This window comes from Diceros bicornis, chromosome 8, assembly GCF_020826845.1.
Source record: "Diceros bicornis minor isolate mBicDic1 chromosome 8, mDicBic1.mat.cur, whole genome shotgun sequence".
NCBI classification, from domain to species: domain Eukaryota; kingdom Metazoa; phylum Chordata; class Mammalia; order Perissodactyla; family Rhinocerotidae; genus Diceros; species Diceros bicornis.
This window is the reverse complement of record NC_080747.1, coordinates 32,518,335-32,538,183: the sequence shown is the minus strand read 5'-3', so window position 1 is coordinate 32,538,183 and position 19,849 is coordinate 32,518,335. Positions and strand designations below refer to the sequence as shown.

At 37.8% G+C, this 19,849-nt stretch overlaps 1 protein-coding gene and 1 non-coding gene across 3 annotated transcripts in view; both read left to right on the top strand.

Moving 5' to 3' along the window:
- The window catches only part of SMIM14 (small integral membrane protein 14), a 65,724-nt gene that overhangs the window by 30,062 nt on the left and 15,813 nt on the right, over positions 1 to 19,849 (top strand). For both annotated transcript variants that reach the window (XM_058546920.1, XM_058546921.1), the window contains exon 3: positions 19,216 to 19,264. In XM_058546920.1, the coding sequence (XP_058402903.1) occupies positions 19,216 to 19,264 (49 nt within the window). The remainder of the gene's footprint in view (positions 1 to 19,215; positions 19,265 to 19,849) is intronic.
- LOC131409876 (U6 spliceosomal RNA) lies at positions 1,942 to 2,048 on the top strand. The gene has a single exon (XR_009221063.1). It is a non-coding gene; the product is annotated as a U6 spliceosomal RNA (small nuclear RNA).

The window sequence follows — 19,849 nt, the reverse complement described above, 5'->3', positions numbered from 1 at the left end:
TAAGTATAGTTTACTACATGACTCAACTGTAAAGAGCATGTACATAGTCATAATAATGTTAAAACTGACTTAATATTAAACTAAAAAAATTTATGATAACTCTTATTAGGTGGTGGGAAGAGTATGTATGTGTGGTGGGGTCAGAAAAAGAAGGAGAACTAGGCCTTCATATTCTTTGCTGGTGAATCAGTGGATATTGCTTAAAACTGAAAAATTAAGTAGCAGTAATACATATTTATATATAAGGACATGGTGGTAAATACTAAAATAACCAGCTAAAAGTTGAAAGTGGTTCCCTCTGTGGAGGGGGAAATAAGTAGGAAGGACTTTTCGGAACAAACTTGTAGAACGGTTTAACTCTAAATTGTGTAAATGAATAACTAATAAAAATTAAAACGACAAAAAGTAAAAACCTTCCAAGTTAGTGAGTACAAAGAAGTGTGAATCTGTTGGATAGCTGGATATATTGCACATCTTTTTCCCTCTGTGAAATATAAAGTGACTGGCTGAGGCCTTTGCTGCAAGGCTAAAACCAGGATTACTGCTTTCTAAGAAAAGAGGAAGATATTCATGGGGAGGGCTCCTAGTTGGGTGTTAAGGACCAAGAGAGAAACCAAGGTAACCCCAAACCTCTATAGTGGATGTAAAGTAGGAAGGAAAAGAAAGAATGCCTGGTTCAGGAATGAAATCTACTATAAAGCCTTAGAATGAAGCCTTCCCTACTTGAGCATTAAGAGGTTCTCTGGCCTGCCTGCATGCTGCCTTGATAAGGGAAGCTGTTTGTATATCTTAGCTGCTCACTGTTCTAGTCCTTCATTAATAAACATGAACAGAAAAACAAGCAAAGCAATTGAAGAAAATATGAGGACCACAATGTGGTTGAGCACAGCTACATTAGAAGACAAGATGAACTAGTTAGATACTTCTAATAGAAAAATCATTATGAGTGTTAGGACTATAAATGCAGACTCATACAACTATGTTGTGCTGGTCTTAAATACCATCAGCAATATGGTTTTCTGAAATGATGAACAATTCTTAGTAAAGTTGTAAACAAAACTGTGTAATTTTCCCTTGATTTAAATGCTAACATCTGGTTAAATTCCTTGATAATTCAGTGTCAAGTAAAACCATCCAAAAAATACTTCGTGTTTTTCTTTGAAATGGACTTCGATTATAGGCTCAGGTTTTTCACTTATGTGAATGTGTGGCAGGACATTTGAAAGTCATGTGGGATGCAAGCCAATCACAACCACCAAATATCTGCCTCTCCAATATCCAGGATGCCCTAGTACAGACACATTTGAGAACCTTTGAATGGGAGGAGAATTAGGGTTTGAAAAAAAAGGAAACTGGGGTCGGCCTAGTGGTGTAGTGGTTAAGCTCACGTGTTCTGCTTCAGTGGCCCGGGGTTCACAGGTTCGGACCCTGCGTGCGGACCTACATGCTGATTATCAAGCCATGCTGTGGTGGCATCCCATATAAAGTAGACGAAGATGGGCACGGATGTTAGCCCAGGGCCAATCTTCCTCAGCAAAAAGAGGAGGATTGGCAACAGATGTTAGCTCAAGGCTAATCTTCCTCACCAAAAAAAAAAAAAAAAACCACAAAAAGGAAACTGAAATAAGCTTACAAAGGCAGATAAGAAGAAAGAAGAGAAGCAGAGTTAATAGAAAGTGTGAAGTAAAATGTTATGTGTGAGTGGGTTATACTCCCCTATTAGAAGAGAGAGATTGGAGTTTTTAAATGCTGTTTACAAGGGAGACAGACACTGAAAACAAAATATCGTAGATAAGTGATGATAAAGGAGTAGGAAAAAGCTGTCCCAAAAGAATGTGATACTCTAAATCTCAGACAAAATATAATTCAAAGCCAAAACAATTAAATGGAACACAGGAATAATATTGACAACAGATAGAATCCATCAAAAAGATATGGACCGTGCTCGCTTCGGCAGCACATATACTAAAATTGGAACGATACAGAGAAGATTAGCATGGCCCCTGCACAAGGATGACACGCAAATTCGTGAAGCGTTCCATATTTTTTAAACCAATGTTACTGCAATAAACAAAAAATTAAAAAAAAAAAAAAAAAAAGATATGGACCTTTATGTCCTGAACAACAGAGGATGCAAAAACTATTAGAAATAAAAGAAGAAACATATTTTAAAAGTATGTAAGAAATGCTCATGAAAGCTGTAGAGATGTCTTTGCAGGTTAGAGTGTGTGTGGGTCAGTATAATATGTTTGTAAATGCATAGAAGAGGTTCCAAGGGATATACCTCAGACTCATAACAATGGTTACCTTGGGGAGAGTTTGAAGGGAGTCTAGGCACTATTTTAAGCCATAGAAAGCCTCAGATGTAGGTTTTCCTTTTACAAATGAGGAAACTGAGGTACAGAGTACAGAGAGGTTAAGTCACTTTTCCCAGGTGTTGGAGCTGACTAGGGAGTGGCAGAGGCACATTCAAGCTTGGCGGTTTAGCTCCAGGCCCTGTGCTGTTTCTTTAGTACCAGGTTCTACTCTGCTGCCTGTTGGTCTCTTTCAGGCACCTTAAAAAGTCCTATATTTGCAATCAAGGGTGCGATAGAGGGATAGGAGAAAGCAGAGGGAGAGAGACTTTTCACTGTATTTTTACATTGTAAAACTATGTGAATACATTACCTATTTAAATAATTAACTTAAAAATAAAACTTTGTAACCATCTTCAAAGGCATTCTAAGCAGTACAGTTATATACAAAAATTAGTAATTACAGACTTTTTTTCACTGAAGAATGTTTTCAATGCACTGTTGTTATAGGATTTGAAAAGAAAATATATTCTACCATGTTTAGCTTTTCAATAATTCCAATAAGACTTTCTTCTCTTCTTATCTTTGATTTCTAAACTGGTAGAATTTTTTCTCATCAGAATGTAAAAAAATATATAAAAATAGAAAACATTTGTATGTCTCCTAAGGCTTAGTGGACAAAAATAGCAATTCAAACTCCTCTTTACTACTGCCTCATCAGTGCTTATGTAAGTTTTGATTGCTTAACTGCTAAGCTATACGAGTACAAAGAATATAAATTTGATTTTCATTCCTTTTTTTCTTTTTCTTTTCTTTTCTTTTCTTTTTTTTTTGGTGAGGAAGATTGGCCCTGAGCTCACATCTGTTGCCAATCTTCCTCTTTTTGCTTAAGGAAGATTGGCCGTGGGCTAACATCTGTGCCAGTCTTCCTCTATTTCGTTATGTGGGTTGCCACCACAGAAAGGCTTGATGGGTGATATAGGTCCGTGCCTGGGATCCGAACCCAGGCTGCAGAAACGGAGCGCGCTGAACTTAACCACTACACCACAAGGCCAGCCCCTGATTTTCATTCATTTTATTGTCTGCGATATGGACTTTAAAGCAAATGACTATCTTTGACTGTATTATTATAGGAGTGTCTTAAATGATTCATTATAAACAGTGTTTAAGTTCAAGGTTGATAAGACTGCAGTACAAAGAATGCCCGTTTTGGGGTGCTCATGACAAAGCTTTATTTACTCTCTTGGCATGTCTCCTTCCTACGATTTAATCACATCATTGAGTTACAGAAGGGTTAGACTGTTCTTAATGCAGTTGTATTTTGCCAGGTGTGTGTATGTTTCTATTTGTCTCAGGAATGTTCAGAAACAATAAAAAATGGAGTTATCTGACATTACATACATTCTTCTATCTTAGTCTAATACTATTATTAGAGTTTTAATGCTGTATTTGTTAAATACTGGTTAATAGGACTCAAAGAGGTAGATAAGAATATATGAGTCTCTCAATTAAAATCAGATCTCTTGATCATGTTACATATAATTCTGTTTTATTACTTGATTTAATATGGAAGTATGCCCAGTGATAAATATGGATTTTTTTTTTTGATTTTTATTGATATTTTAATGGTTTCTAACATTGTGAAATTTTGGGTTGTACATTTTTGTTTGTCCATCACCCCATATATGACTCCCTTCACCCCTTGTGCCCACCCCCCACCCCCACCCCCACCCCCACTTCCCGGGTAACCACAGTCCAGTTTTCTCTGTCCATGTGTTGGTTTATATTCCACATATGAGTGAGATCATACAGTGTCTGTCTTTCTCTTTCTGGCTTATTTCACTTAACATAATACGCTCCAGGCCCATCCATGTTGTTGCAAATGGGATGATTTTGTCTTTTTTTATGGCTGAGTAGTATTCCATTGTATATATATACCACATTTTCTTAATCCAATCGTCAGTCGAGGGACACTTAGGTTGCTTCCACTTCTTGGCTATGGTGAATAATGCTGCAATGAACATAGGGGTGCATAAGCCTCTTTGGATTGTTGATTTCAGGTGCGTTGGATAGATTCCCAGTAGTGGGATGGCTGGATCATAGGGCATCTCTATTTTTAATTCTTTGAGGAATCTCCATACCGTTTTCCATAGAGGCTGCACCAATTTGCATTCCCACCAGCTGTGTATGAGGGTTCCTGTTTCTCCACATCCTCTCCAACATTTGTTGTTTTTTGTCTTGGTGATTATAGCCATTCTAACGGGCGTGAGGTGGTATCTTAGTGTTGTTTTGATTTGCATTTCCCTGATGATTAGTGATGTTGAGCATCTTTTCATGTGCCTATTGGCCATCTGTATATCTTCCTTGGAGAAGTGTCTGTTCATTTCCTCTGCCCATTTTTTGATCGGGTTGTTTGTTTTTTTGTTGTTCAATTGTGTGAGTTCTTTATATATTATGGAGATCAACCCCTTGTCAGATGTATGTTTTGCAAATATTCTCTCCCAGCTGGTTGGTTGTTTGTTCATCTTGATTCTGATTTCATTTGTCTTATAAAAGCTCTTTAGTCTGATAAAGTCCCACTTGTTTATTTTTTCTTTAGTTTCCCTAGTCTGGGTAGGCATGTCATCCGAAAAGATTCCTTTAAACCCGATGTCAAATAGTGTGTTGCCTATATTTTCTTCTATGAGTTTTATGGTTTCAGGTCTCACCTTCAGGTCTTTGATCCATTTTGAGTTAATTTTTGTGAATGGCGATAGCACATGGTCCACTTTCATTCTTTTGCATGTGGATGTCCAGTTTTCCCAACACCATTTATTGAAGAGACTTTCCTTTCTCCATTGCATGTCCTTAGCACCTTTGTCGAAAATTAGCTGTCCGTATATGTGTGGTTTTATTTCTGGGCTTTCAATTCTGTTCCATTGATCTGTGTGTGTCTGTTTTTGTACCAGTACCATGCTGTTTTGATTACTATTGCTTTGTAGTATGTTTTGAAGTCAGGAATTGTGATGCCTCCTGCTTTGTTCTTTTTCTTTAGGATTTCTTTAGCTATTCGGGGTCTTTTGTTGCCCCTAAATATGGATTTTTAGTGATGTAGTAGAATACTACTACATATGCAGAAAGATGCAAACATAAAACCATAATCTCATTATAAATAATTCTTTTAAGTTGTCTAGTATTATTTTTTGTGTGCGGGCCCCCTCTAAGGTTAGTATTCTTTAAAAAAAAAAAAAAAAGGAAGTATTTCCTTATAACCACTATATCTAGTTGTTTGTTTTTTAAATCACTCGTATTTCCTTATAAGCATAAAAACAGCCCAGAGAGGACCTTTCCCATTCCCATTGAAGCCATTTGCAGAATTATTCTGGTTTCACCCTGTTCTGCTCACTTGCCACCTCCTTCTCCTTCTGTTCTCCTTGACTAGCTGTCTCTTGGTATATGGTTTCTGCTATTAATGATAGGAGTTCCAGAAAGAGAGAACAGAGGGATTTAGAAATGTGAACTTGGATTATGCTCTGTGTTTTTCCTGTTCTCTGTTGTAACCTAAGATTTGGAATGCAGATAATCCCTTTTTTGTTTGTTTCTTGAGCTTTGAATTTCAGCTCTGATCTAAACAGTATAACTGGAACTTATACATCTTTGATTTACTTAAGTTTGTTTCTGTATTAAAGTACTATAAGCATGTGTTCTGGGAGATCCTTGGTCAGATTCCTGTATATAGGCCCGAAGGCCCTGTACATTATGACTAACATCTGCTGTACTTAAATAAGTCACATTAAGACTGATTGGCCTTTTCCTGCAAGAAAAATGTGTGCCTGAAACGTTTCTTGAGAAACCTCTGTACCCAACAAATGTATGTTCTCCTAGTATCTTTTCCTATTTATTTTAATTTTTGTAAAATATTTAATTATATAAATAATAGATGAATATGTTCTTTTGAAAAGACAATCACTACATTAAAAGTAAGACTAAACTCACTTCTAGAGAGAAGTCTGGCTTATTCCTGACTTCCCTAGATGAATTTCGTGTGCATCTTTCCAGATCTTTCTAACAAATATATATTTAGATACTGTGGTGTATATATATTTTTTCCCCAATTTAATAATAATGTTTAGCATTTTCCATGTTGCTACAAAGACTTTTAATTTTTTTTATTTTTTAATTTTTATTTATTTATTTTTTGTGAGGAAGATCAGCCCTGAGCTGACATCCGTACTAATCCTCCTCTTTTTGCTGAGGAAGACTGGCTCTGCGCAACATCTATTGCCAATCCTCCTCCTTTTTTTCCCCCAAAGCCCCAATAGATAGTTGTATGTCATAGTTGCACATCCTTCTAGTTGCTGTATGTGGGACACAGCCTCAGCATGGCCGGAGAAGCGGTGTGTAGGTGCATGCCCGGGATCTGAACTTGGGCTGCCAGTAGCAGAGCGCGTGCACTTAACCGCTAAGCCACGGGGCCGGCCCAGGACTTTTTAATCATATGATTAACTCTTGAGTTTTATTTTAGTCAATGAAAGGAAATTTAGTGGTCTTTTCTTCTTTCAAATCTTAATGCTTTTTATCAATATCATACAGGCACTTGAAGACAAGATAGTCCTTCTGTGGTTAGTGGTAAAATTGATTTTACTAATTAGGAAGTGAGGTTATGTTTTATTTAAAAGATAAATAACTATTGCATGTCCTCATGGCACAAAATTCAAGCAGTACTGTGTGGAAAAGGAAAAGTCTCCCTATTTTCCCCAACCTTTCACTGCCACTTTACTAAATATAAACTATTAACAGTTTTTTATATTGTTGTTATGGCTGTATAACAAATTACCCCAAAACTTAGTGGCATAAAACAATCTTTTATTAAGCTGACAAACTGTGTGTCTGAAGTTCTCACAAAGCCCAGTGGAGATGGCTTATCTGCTGCTCAATATCTAGGTTCTTAGCTGGAAGCCTCAGAGGCTGGGTGCAGGAAGCATCTGGAGGCTCACTCGCTCACTGGCAGTTGATGCTGGCGGGTGGCTGAAACCCTACCTAGTACTGTCAGCCAAAACACCTACATATGGCCTTTTCATGTGGCTGCTTAGCTTCCTCACAGTATGGTGGCTTGATTCCAAGGGTAGGCATCCATCCCAAGAGAGGATGGGGGAGGGAGAGAACCAGGCAGCATACAACACTCTGCTACACTTTTGGTTATAGTAGTCACAAGCCTGCTGAGGTTCAAGAAGAGGGGAAGTAGGCTCCATCTCTCCTCTTTTTTTTTTAATTGGGGTATAATTCACAAATAACATTATATTAGTTTCAGATGTACAACATAATTATTTGGTACTTGTGTATATTGTGAAATGATCACCATAATAAATCTAGTTAACATCTGTCACCATACATAGTTAGAAAAAAATTTTTTTTGTGATGAGGACTTTTAAGATCTCCTCTCTTAGCAACTCGCAAATATGCAGTACAGTATTATTAACTTCAGTTGCCATGCTATATATTACATGCCCATGACTTAATTATTTTATAACTGGAAGTTTGTATGTTTTGACTCCCTCTCCCATTTCGCCAACCCCCCCACCTCTGGCAACCACCAATCTGTTCTCTGTATCTATGAGCTTGGTTTGTTGTTGTTTTAAATTCCACACGTAAGTGAGATCATATGGTATTTGTCCTTCTCTGACTTATTTCACTTATCGTAATGCCTTCAAGGTACATCCATGTTGTCGCAAACGGCAACATTGCATTCTTTTTTTTTTCCTTTTTTGAGGAAGATTAGCCCTGAGCTAACATCTGTTGCCAATCCTCCTCTTTTTGCCGAGGAAGATTGGCCCTGGGCTAACATCTGTGCCTATCTTCCTCTACTTTATATGGGACACCGCCACAGCATGGCTTGATAAGCGGTGCTTAGTTCCGTGCCCGTGATCTGAACCCACAAACCCTGGACTGCTGAAGCGGAGCGTGCAAACTTAACCACTATGCCACCGGGCTGGCCGCAAGATTTCATTCTTGTTTATGGCTGAATAGTATTCCATTGTATATGTATACCACATTTTCTTTATCCATTTATTCATTGATGGACACTAAGGTTATTTCCATATCTTGTCTATTGAAAATAACACTGCATTGAACATGGGGATGCATGTATCTTTTCAAATTAGTGTTTTTGTTTTCTTCAGATAAATACCCAGAAGTGGAATTGCTGGATCATATCCACTTCTGGATATGATCTATCCACTGTAGTTCTATTTTTACTTTTTTGAGGAACCTCCATACTGTTTTCCATAGTGGCTGCACCAATTTACATTTTCACCAAGAGTGCACAAGGGTTCTCTTTTCTCTTCATCCTCACCAACACTTATTTCCTGTCTTTGTGATGACAGCCATTCTAACGGGTGTGAGGTGATATCTCATTGTGGTTTTGATTTGCATTTCCCTACGGATTAGTGATGTTGAGCATCTTTTCATGTACTTGCTGGTCATCTGTCTGTCTTTGGAAAGATGTCTGTTCAGATCCTTAGTTCACTTTTTAATTGGATTGTTTGTTTTTTTGCTATTGAGTTGTATAAGTACTTTATAAATTTTGGATATTAACCCCTTATCACATACATGATTTGCAAATATCTTCTCCCATTCTGTAGGTTGCCTTTTCATTTTGTTGATGGTTTCCTTTGCTGTGCAGAAGCTTTTTAGTTTGATGTAGTCCCACTTGTTTATTTTTGCTTTTGTTGCCATGGCTTTTGGAGTCAGATCCAAAAACTCATCACCAAGACCGATGTCAGGGAGCTTACTGCCTATGTTTCTAGAAGTTTTATGGTTTTAGGTCTTACATTCAATTCTTTAATCCATTTTGAGTTAATTTTGATTAATTAGTTTTAATTTTAATCTATTTTTGAGTTAAGAGACTCCACCTCTTGATGGGGAGTGGCAAGATTCTGGAAGAGCACGTGTGACTGAAAATACTGCTGTGCCGTTTTTAGAAAATATAGTCTGCTACATATATCTTTCTAGAAATTTGTTTTACATAGAAGCGGTCATAGCATATATACATTTCTGCTACTTGTTTTTTTTCACTTCATGTATCTTTTTATACCAGCAAATGTCTTAGTTCAGGTTTCTAAAACAGAATACTGTATTGGGGCCAGCCCCGTGGCTTAGCGGTTAAGTGCGCACGCTCCGCTACTGGTGGCCCGGGTTCAGATCCGGGCGTGCACCGACACACCGCTTCTCCGGCCATGGTGAGGTGGCGTCCCACATACAGCAACTAGAAGGATGTGCAACTATGACATACAACTATCTACTGGGGCTTTGGGGAGAAAAAGGAGGAGGATTGGCAATAGATGTTAGCTCAGGGCTGGTCTTCCTCAGCAAAAAGAGGAGGATTGGCATGGATGTTAGCTCAGGGCTGATCTTCCTCACAAAAAAAAAATAAAATAAAATAAATCAATAAATAAAACAGAATACTATAGATTGAGTGGGTTATAAAAAATAGAAATTTATTTCCCACAGTTCTGGAGGCTGCAAGTCCAAGATCAGGGTGTCAGCATGGTTGGATTCTGGTGAGAGCCCTCTTCCAGAGGCCATTTTCTCATTGTATCCTCACACGGTAGAAAGAGAATGAGAGAACATTCTGGGGTCTCTTTTATAAGAGAATTAATCCCACTCATGACCTAATCACCTCTGAAAGGCCCCACCTCTTATTACCGTCACATTGGGGATTAGGATTTCAACATATGAATTTTGAGGAGACCCAAACATTTAGTCCAAAATAGCAAATCAAAGTCAGCCTCATTTTTAACAGTGTCATGGTATTGGGATTTTGTCTTTCCTTTTAATAACACAAGTAATATGTGAATATCTAAATTATGAACCCTTGAAATAATGTAGAAATATAGAGCAGAATGTCAAAGTCCCCTTCCTATTGTCCCCGTCCCTCCCTGCCCCCCCAGTCTCACCTCATGACCACTATTGGTCGCTTGGCCAGAGGTTACATTAAGTTTGTGGACTTTCTAGTCACATATCTATGCGTTTATATGTCTTTATATATAATCAAAATAGACTGTACCATAAGAGTATAGTATATAAATTACATTGTTGTCTCATCAGTGGCTGTAAATTGCGTGATGATTTTTTGTTCAAAATTAATTAAACTCAAATTCAGAAAGTATTTTGTAGGATTAGGGAAAGTATATGCATACAATTTGGGCAAAGTAGCCCAATCTATTAGTGTTAGACATTTAAAAAATATTTTCAGAATATTCAGACTTGTTTTTAGCCTGATTATGTGAAGTTTTGAGGCTTAAATGTGTGTGGATTATTGTGGTCCTCAAAGTTATTTTTGTTAATATTGTAGGAAAATATGTAGAGATGCTACTTAGTCATTAGGAACTAAATGTGATCAGAAATATTAGGTTCTAGATGGTCTCCCAGTTGAAACACTGGATGTGGTGTGATTATGCAGGAATACTTAAATTGAATGTACTTTGTATTTCGTCATTTCTTTAAAGTTCCCCTTCTGTAATTTGGCAATGTGTATCGAAACCACCAGTGTGCATACTTTTATTCTAGCAACTCTTCTCCTTATCCTAAAGAGATTAAGTGTGTAAGAATGTATTTATAGGAATGTTCACCACAGCATTGTTTTCCATATACAAATTTGGAAATGATAGAATTAAATGAAATGCTGTGCAGCATTAAAAGTTACGTAGAGCTGGGTTTTGGCATTAAAAGCTTTGCGACTATATGTTGAGTGTGGCAAAAAGATAGCAAAATAACATGGAGGGTGTCCTATTTTGTAAAATTATGTGTACACATATATTACAAAAATGCATATCTGGAACACGTTAACCAAAACGTTAACAAAATGGTTATCATTGGATGGTGGGATTTTGTCCTTCACTGCTCTATCCTCAAAAACCACTAGAAGATTACTGAGCAACGTGAGAATGTAGGAAATGTGTTTTTTTTAATGGGGCTTTATGTTTTTATTTTCCATGTTAGGCTCTCTACTACATCTATGGATCCATAATATAGATTATTTCCATGACTATATTTCCCAAACCCCATATTGGAACCCATGACCTGATGCTGACAACCAGTTAGAATACTTTAAACTGGGCACAACTATTTCCTATTTCCATTTTTCAATATCTTGCTGTCAAGCTGGCAAGGAATTTAGTTGTTGCAAATAAAGTTGATACATGTAATTCCTCTGAGGAATTTGGGGAAAAAATAGTCTTTTAAAATCTGAAAACCTTGCTTTGACAAAATGCACATAGAAGGCACTCGTTAAGTATTTGTCAAATGAATGAATACTTTTCTGTATTTATGTTTTGAGGAAAGCTGCAGGAATCTTACTGCTCAGAGGTTTTCAAGCCACCATTATGACTGAGCTGTGTGAGGTCTGGTCAGAGAGGACACTGACCGACTGTTTAGCCGTTGATTTGAAAGTACTTTTTTGTTGTTAGTTTTGGCATTTCATTTTTTAAAAAAATAGTAGTGATAAATTTGAGCAGACTTATTTGCACGAACAGGCAGCCCCGTTTAATATTAAAAGGACTTTTTCCCCTTTCCTGCATATTGCTATGATCTGAAAACATCCTATGGGCCATGAACTGAGTTTTTTATGTACATTATATATTTAATGTTATATGTATTTAATTATTTAATCCTCACAATGATCTTAAGGTTTGTAACGGGTTATATTTCTCTCTTTTATAGTTTGAAACTCTGCCTTAGAAAGTAACAGAAACAGAATTGGAACCCAGATACCTCTGACTTTAAAGCTTCTCTTTTTAACTTCTGCTCTGTACCACCGTTTACCAGTCCACAGGCAGCTCCTGTGCATGGGAAAGAAGGACACCTCCAATATACATGAGGTTCTTGAGCAGACACAGAAAAATAGCAAATTAGTTTTTTAGGTACTGTCTTAGTCAGCTCTGGCTGCTATAGCAAAATACCACAGACTGGGTGGCTTAAACAGCAAACATTTATTTCTCACAGTTCTGGAGGCTGGAAAGCCCAAGGTTAAGGTGCCGGCAGATTTGGTGTCTGATGATGGCTCTCTTCTTGGTTTGCAGGCAGCTGCCTTCTTGCTGTATCCTCACTTGTGGCACAGAGAGAATGAGAGCTCTGGTCTCTTCCTCTTATTTTAAGGGCGCTAATCCCATCATGGGGCTCCATCCTCATGATCTCATCTAAATCTAATTACCTCCCAAAGGCCCTACCTCCAAATACCCATCATTTTGGGGATTAGGGCTTCAACATATGAATATGGGGGGGACATGAACATTCAGTCCATAGGAGGTACATCCAAAGAGAGACTTTCTGTTCTTGTAATATTTTTCAGTGAATATCTGCAAGGTAAGATTCCTCATAGAAATTCCATTTATCTGCTTTTTGTCATTAGAATCTTCTCTTTGATCTACATTTTTCCCATAAGCCTCTGACAGCCAAGGTTTTCTACTAGGCTTCCTGGATATCCTAATAGACTATTTTAGGTTCTACAGTTTTCCCTAACGTGAAATCTCTGTGCCAAGTCTCTTCTGTTCTTTTAATCTCTGTTCTCTGCCTTTTCCTCCAATGAAGAAACACATTTATTCTACTCATACTATGTTGTCTCGGCAATCTTGAAGCTAACTCACCTCAAGAACTTTCCATGACCATCCTGGTTAGGTGGGGAGATCTAAATCTACTTTTAGTTCTTTCGTGGGATCAGTGTTAACATGAAAGTTTACCTGGACAGCAACTATTGGCTATAGATAGTCCACATGGGGTTCCCCCCACCCCACCATAATACAGAAAATATTTGATGTCTGGCTCCATCCTATGGATACTGCCATGCCTGTTTCCTTCACATATTATCTTTGGTTTTCTTCTAATTATGTTTGTTTTCACAAATGGTTTCCCTTTTGGAGTAGCCAAAATCGGCAACAATAGTAGTACTGTATTCTCCAAATAAGTCAAGAAAAAACTGAGATGCATTGTAAATTAGACCTCTGTGTTTAAAGAGTTCCCTCAAAACAGTGAGAGTCTCTTGTTTTACTAAATATATGGTTTTTGAATTCTTTAAAGACTATAATTTACCCATCATAGGTGTTTAAATCTGACATACTAAATATACATTCCAATGCACTGGTTTGGAAAAAACACCAAGTCGAGGACTAGGAATGCGGTCATGATACTTTGGCACCCCATTATTCAGAGCCTCCAGCATCTCCTGCTTGTGAACTTGAAGAATGTAGCCAGGAACCCATAGAAGCCCAGCAAGAAGAGCAGGGTCCCAATGAATAATTTCTTCTTGTTCTTGGTTGTGTTTGTGTGTATGTACATGCAGGCACTCATTTTAATTTTCTTAAAGCTGAAAGGGCTCCTGCCTGCACAGCGTGAGCTAAGGGCTTTATCCTTTCCTCCTGAAAGTCATAATTTGACTCCCACTCTTCTGGCTCCCCATACCTAGGAAAAATCACTTATGAACCAACAGTTTCCACATTAAGCTGACAGTTTCTCTGTTTACCAATTGTATGTGAGTTAATTGATTTTCTAGAAACTTGTATAGCAAGGACAGGTCATACATTACCGTTTTTTTTATCGTAGTCCCAAAGAGAAGCCTACTCGTCCTTCTAGTGACACCTAAAGGAAGAGAGATCTCTTTTAGTGCTGAAGGAAAACATTGGCTATGTTGGTATTAGAGACTATTGAGTAACTATATCTATGGTCATTTTCATTTTCATTTTACTCTGAATTTGCTTCAGTTCAATTATAAATATTTATTTATTTATTTATTGTGTGTGTGTGTGTGTGTGTCTGTGTGTGTGTGTACGTACCAGGAAGATCAGCCCTGAGCTAACATCCATGCCAATCCTCCTGTTTTTTTGTTTTTTTTTTAATTTTTTGTTTATTGCAGTAACATTGGTTTATGACATTGTATAAATTTCAGGTGTACATCATTATACTTCTATTTCTGCATAGATTACATCATGTTCACCACCCAAATACTAATTACAACCCATCACCACACACGTGCCGAATTATCTCTTTCACCCTCCTCCCTCCCCCCTTCCCCTCTGGTAACCACCAATCCAATCTCTGTCTCTATGTGTGTGTTGATTGTTGTTATTATCTACTACTTAATGAAGGAAATCATGCGGTATTTGACCTTCTCCCTCTGACTTATTTCACTTTGCATAATACCCTCAATGTCCATCCATGTTGTCACAAATGGCTGGATTTCATCGTTTCTTATGGCTAGTAGTATTCCATTGTGTATATATACCACATCTTCTTTAACCATTCGTCCCTTGATGGGCACTTAGGTTGCTTCCAAGTCTTGGCTATTGTAAATAACGCTGCAGTGAACAACAGAAGACCCCGAATAGCTAAAGGAATCCTGAGAAAAAAGAACAAAGCTAGAGGTATCACACTCCCTGATTTCAAAATATACTACAAAGCTATAGTAACCAAAACAGCATGGTACTGGCACAAAAACAGACACACAGATCAATGGAATAGAATTGAAAGCCCAGAAAGCCAATCCTCCTCTTTTTGCTGAGGGAAGACTGGCCCTGAGCTAACATCCGTGCCTATCTTCCTCCACTTTATATGGGAGGCCGCCACAGCATGGCCTGATGAGCGGTGTGTCGGTGTGCGCCTGGGATCCGAACCCAGGCCGCCAGCAGTGGAGCGCGCGCACTTAACCACTATGCCATGGGGCCGGCCCCTTCAGTTCAATTATATAGTACCTCAACTTACTGGAGTGTTTTGTAACCATTCAAAATGGCAGTTGAGAAAATGTTGCATGCTAATGATATGTTCACTAAAATTATGATACAAAATTTTGTACATTGTAAAGTAGAATGGAATTGTGATTAAGAATTTAGACTTTGGAGTTAGTATTGGATATAAATTAGCTAACCTCCCCCAAAGTCAAGTTTCTTCATCAGTAGAGTAGGAATGATAGCACTTGCCTTCTGCCAGTGGTTGTGAGGATTAAATGAGATAACAAAGTAAAGTTCTTAGTATATTGGGCCGGCCCCGTGGCTTAGCGGTTAAGTGCGCGCGCTCCGCTACTGGCGGCCCGGGTTCGGATCCCGGGTGCGCACCAACGCACTGCTTCTCCGGCCATGCTGGGGCTGCGTCCCACATACAGCAACTAGAAGGATGTGCAACTATGACGTACAGCTATCTACTGGAGCTTTGGGGGGAAGAAAAAAGGAGGAGGATTGGCAATAGATGTTAGCTCGGAGCTGGTCTTCCTCAGCAAAAAGAGGAGGATTGGCATGGATGTTAGCTCAGGGCTGATCTTCCTCACACACAAAAATAAAAGTTCTTAGTATAGTACCTATCGCATACAAGTTCCCAATACAGATTTATTGTAATAATTGTAATTATGTACATGTATTACATATGTAGTTATGTATGTAATTATGTGAAAGTGTGCATATTTTGAGACTAGAAAAAATACATAATAATGATAATTGTGTTAGAGCAGTGAGTTAATCCACATTAATTTCTAAGTATTCCATACTGTTATTTTTATTATATAATATGTAACATAAATTATAAATTGTTATAATAAATAATTTAAAAAATAATATAATTTTTAAATTTTAACATATTGTTGTATTTAAATATATTTCAAATAGTATGAGAAAGTATTCCTATTCCACACTGATAAAACATACAGGTTCTGTTATATATTGGTGTCTTAGAGGCAGTCAGACAAATGACATTAGCAGCAAGCTGTAATGATTTGAGCATATAGAGAGAGCATTTGGTTCTGAGATTGACTAAACACAACAGCTAAGTAACGTGACTCATATGCTCCAGCCACAGTGGCTTTGTGTTTCCTCATCACCAACTCATAGGCACCTTTTCACCTAGGAGCCTTTCCTAGTTGTTTACTCTGCCTGGAATGCTCATCTGCTTGATCTTTGCTATCATGCAGATAGCCCCTTAAGTGTTACTGCCTCTGTCTGCCTAATTTAAAGTGGCTGCTGCCACTGTGTCATGCCATCCTATTTTCGGTACCTGCTTGGCTCTCTGACATTTTTATAATATACTTGTTAATTGTCTGATTTCCCCCACAAGACTGTTTGATCCATAAGAGTAGAAACTTTGTCTTTTTCACACCATAGCCCCAGTACCTGAAATTATACTTGGCACAGAGTAGGCATTCTGTAAATATTTTGAGTAAGTGAATAAATGATTGTTGTGTTATAACTGGACATAATTAATGAGCATCTCACATTTCTAAATAAACATTTTTATATAGCTACACAAATATTTTTTATCTCTTATCCCATTCCTATCTCTTAGGTATCTTTAACTTGATGTCGTTATCAGCAGTGTTCAGTGATTTAAGGCCCAAATAGTAAATATTTAAGGCTTGGGGTCTCTGTGGGAACTACTCAACTCAACTGTTGTAATGAAAGCAACACTGTGTAAATGAATGGGTGTGGCTATGTTTCAGGAAAACTATTTATAAAAATAGGTCTCTAGCCTACAGGTTGTAGTTTGGTGACCCCTGCTGTAGGCCATAAACCCACTATAAGGGTGTGGGGTGAAACCCAGACACAGATAGTCACAGGGAGGAGAAAAAAAGAACAGTGAGCATCTGGTAGACTCACACTGGAAAAGGAGGATGGGACTGATAGAGGCATGAGGAAGGAGCCTAGAGCTGGTGATGTGGCCCTACATGGAAGTAGATTTGTGAGGAAATGGATGTATAAAGATTTTGGGGCTTTGTAATGGAAATCATGTAATTTATAGATATCACTGAGCTAACGACAGCAAGTCAGACCTTGAGACAAGGACAAATAGGGCTATAGCCAAAAGCCAAGGCTGGCATTGTATTACATAACGTACAATGAACTGATAATTTATTGGTCGTTTAGATCACAGCTATAGATTTTGGGATATGCTATGTCATTGCTAAAGGTTAAACCCAGGATAATCAGTTGAGTAGATTTGATATGTTAAGTGATTTAGATCGTTCTTGTTCAATCCAAAGACCTTTTCACCTAATAAATCTCTTTTTGTTTTACATTCTCTACAATGCTACTTGGAGGTGGAGGAGTAATGGGGAAAAATACATATGCTTATAAAAATGTAAGAACCTTTCTAGAGAGATGGACAAAAAAACTGAGTGCTGGGGAGGCTGAAGGACAGGAGAGAATGGGAGATTTACCTTGCACAGAATATCATTTTGTACTTTTGAATTTTGTACTGTATATACATATTAATTATTGGGAAAAAATAAAACAAATATATGCAAATTAAGAGGTTGATTTGTTCCATTTTGTGATCCAAGGGTCTAATAGTCTTTTTTCCAATTTCTTTAGAATGTATAATTTTTAAAGAGTTTTTGGATTGATTTCTTTCATGTTGAGAAAGGGCAGCATATTTTGATATTAATTAAGATCTATTTTCCCATTCTAATTCAAATAGGACTACTTTTAGTGGTACACCAAAGCAAGCCTGATCGTCTTAGAAAACAATATACAAAATGATTTGTTTAGTTATTAATTTCAATAATTGTTTAGATGAGGTCATAATTTGTGTGGCACAGTAATAATAATAGCTAACATATCTTGGATTGTTTCTACATTTCACATGCATCTCTATTTTAATCCTCACTGGTACTCAGATATAGGTAATATTATCCCCATTTTACCAGATGAGGAAAACGAAGCTTAGAGGTGTTAAAGAACTTGCCCAAGGTCTTGAAACTCCAGGCAGCTGCAGAACCAGACTTTAAATCGACGTCTGTCTTTCTGCAGAGCCCCTGCTTAACCAGCTAAGCATGACTGCTCTGTAATTGCTTCCCCAAACAATTGTAGGTTATGAGTTACTGCTTTAATGGAGAGAGGGTGTCATTATCAAGTAATGAGGCTGAATTGAAAAGTTGCATGCTCCTTATTCTCTTTACTGTGTAGTCATCTCTGTTTTAAGATTTATGAGATTATCATTTCTAAACATCCTAAAAGGCCTCAGCATAGGGCAAACATTCATAAAAGGATGATGTATGTTTATTGATAGATAGGTTTTTTTCTGTTTAACATTCTCTTTAAAATTGATAATCACATGATTCTAAAAATAAATTATGTAAAAAGGTGAACATTGAAAACTTAGCTCCCATCTCTGTCAGAGCCTGCTCTATTCCTCCATCCCACCCTCAACCCCTATGGTAGCCATTTTTATTAGTTTCTTATTTATTCAACCACTGTTTATGCAGACGTAAGCAAAGAGGAAAAAGATATGTTCCTTCCTTTCAAAGGTGCATTTTCTACAAATTGAATCTGTTTTTTCTCTGTCTGCTTCTAATTTTCAATAAGAAAAAAAATCTAGGGGCCGGCCTGGTGGCACAAGTGGTTAAGTGCACGTGCTCCACTGCGGTGGCCCAGGGTTCGCAGTTTCGGATCCCGGGCGCGCACTGACGCACTGCTGGGCAAGCCGTGCTGTGGCGGCGTCCCATATAAAGTGGAGGAAGATGGGCACGGATGTTAGTCCAGGGCCAGTCTTCCTCAGCAAAAAAAGAGGAGGATTGGCAGATGTCAGCACAGGGCTGATCTCCCCACAAAAAAAAAAAAAAGAAAAGAAAAAAAATCTCCTTAACAAAGTTTACTCTTTTTCTAGTAGCTCTCCTCTATAGTTTAGTGCGTTTTCCTTTGGAAAGTCTAAAACATATGGCAGCAGGAGTTTCTGTCCTAAATTTAAATAGGTGAATTGCACTAGATCACAGTACATTTGAAAGTTATTTTGAGTAGAAAAAAATTCCCCCAAACTGAACAGCTCCTCAACGTGTTCTGTGTTTGTAGCTGATTTTGAAGGTAACCATATACTGTGGTAGCATTCACTAAAAAACAAAACATTTTTCTAATAAATCGTATCCATTTTTGGTTAAGTCCAGTGGCTAACTTTCTTTTCTTCTTGTTCATTGTAGTTGAGGCAGTCCCAGTCCTACTGCACAGACACAGAATGTCTTCAGGAATGTAAGTAACGATGGGAGAGGAGGAGGCTTGGCATTGGGGGCAGAATTAGAGGCCAGATGACTATGAATATTAGTCTCAGAAGTTATTCTTACAGTTTTCTCTTTAAGGAAGTAGTTCTCAGTTATGTATTTCCTACTTAAATATTTAATTTTTTAACTTAAAAAATTGTGTTTTTCCTGCCTCAAAAACAAACCCTGTTCATTGAAGAAAATTATAAAATCACAAATAAACAAAAAAGAAAAGGAAAAACTTCCAGAATACTAAAAGATAACTGTTGTTGACAGCTTGGTGTAAACCCTTCCAGACCTTTTTCTTGGCACATATGTATGTAACAGGGCACTTTTTGTCTGGCTAAACTGGAATGTCGAGGCTGCCAGCGCAAACCCCTCACCCTTTCCCTAGCATCTGTTTGCATCCATTGGTAGCTGTGAGAACTTCTGAGTGAAGGAAGAAGGACATTCTTTCCCAAGGTTTGAAAGCTTTGGGAGCCTGTGGAGTCATTCCTTTGGCTCTGACCTTAGCATTTTCAAGAGGGCCTGGACAGAGGTTTCTCCATGTGGCTTTATGGACAGTGGTGAAGGTAAA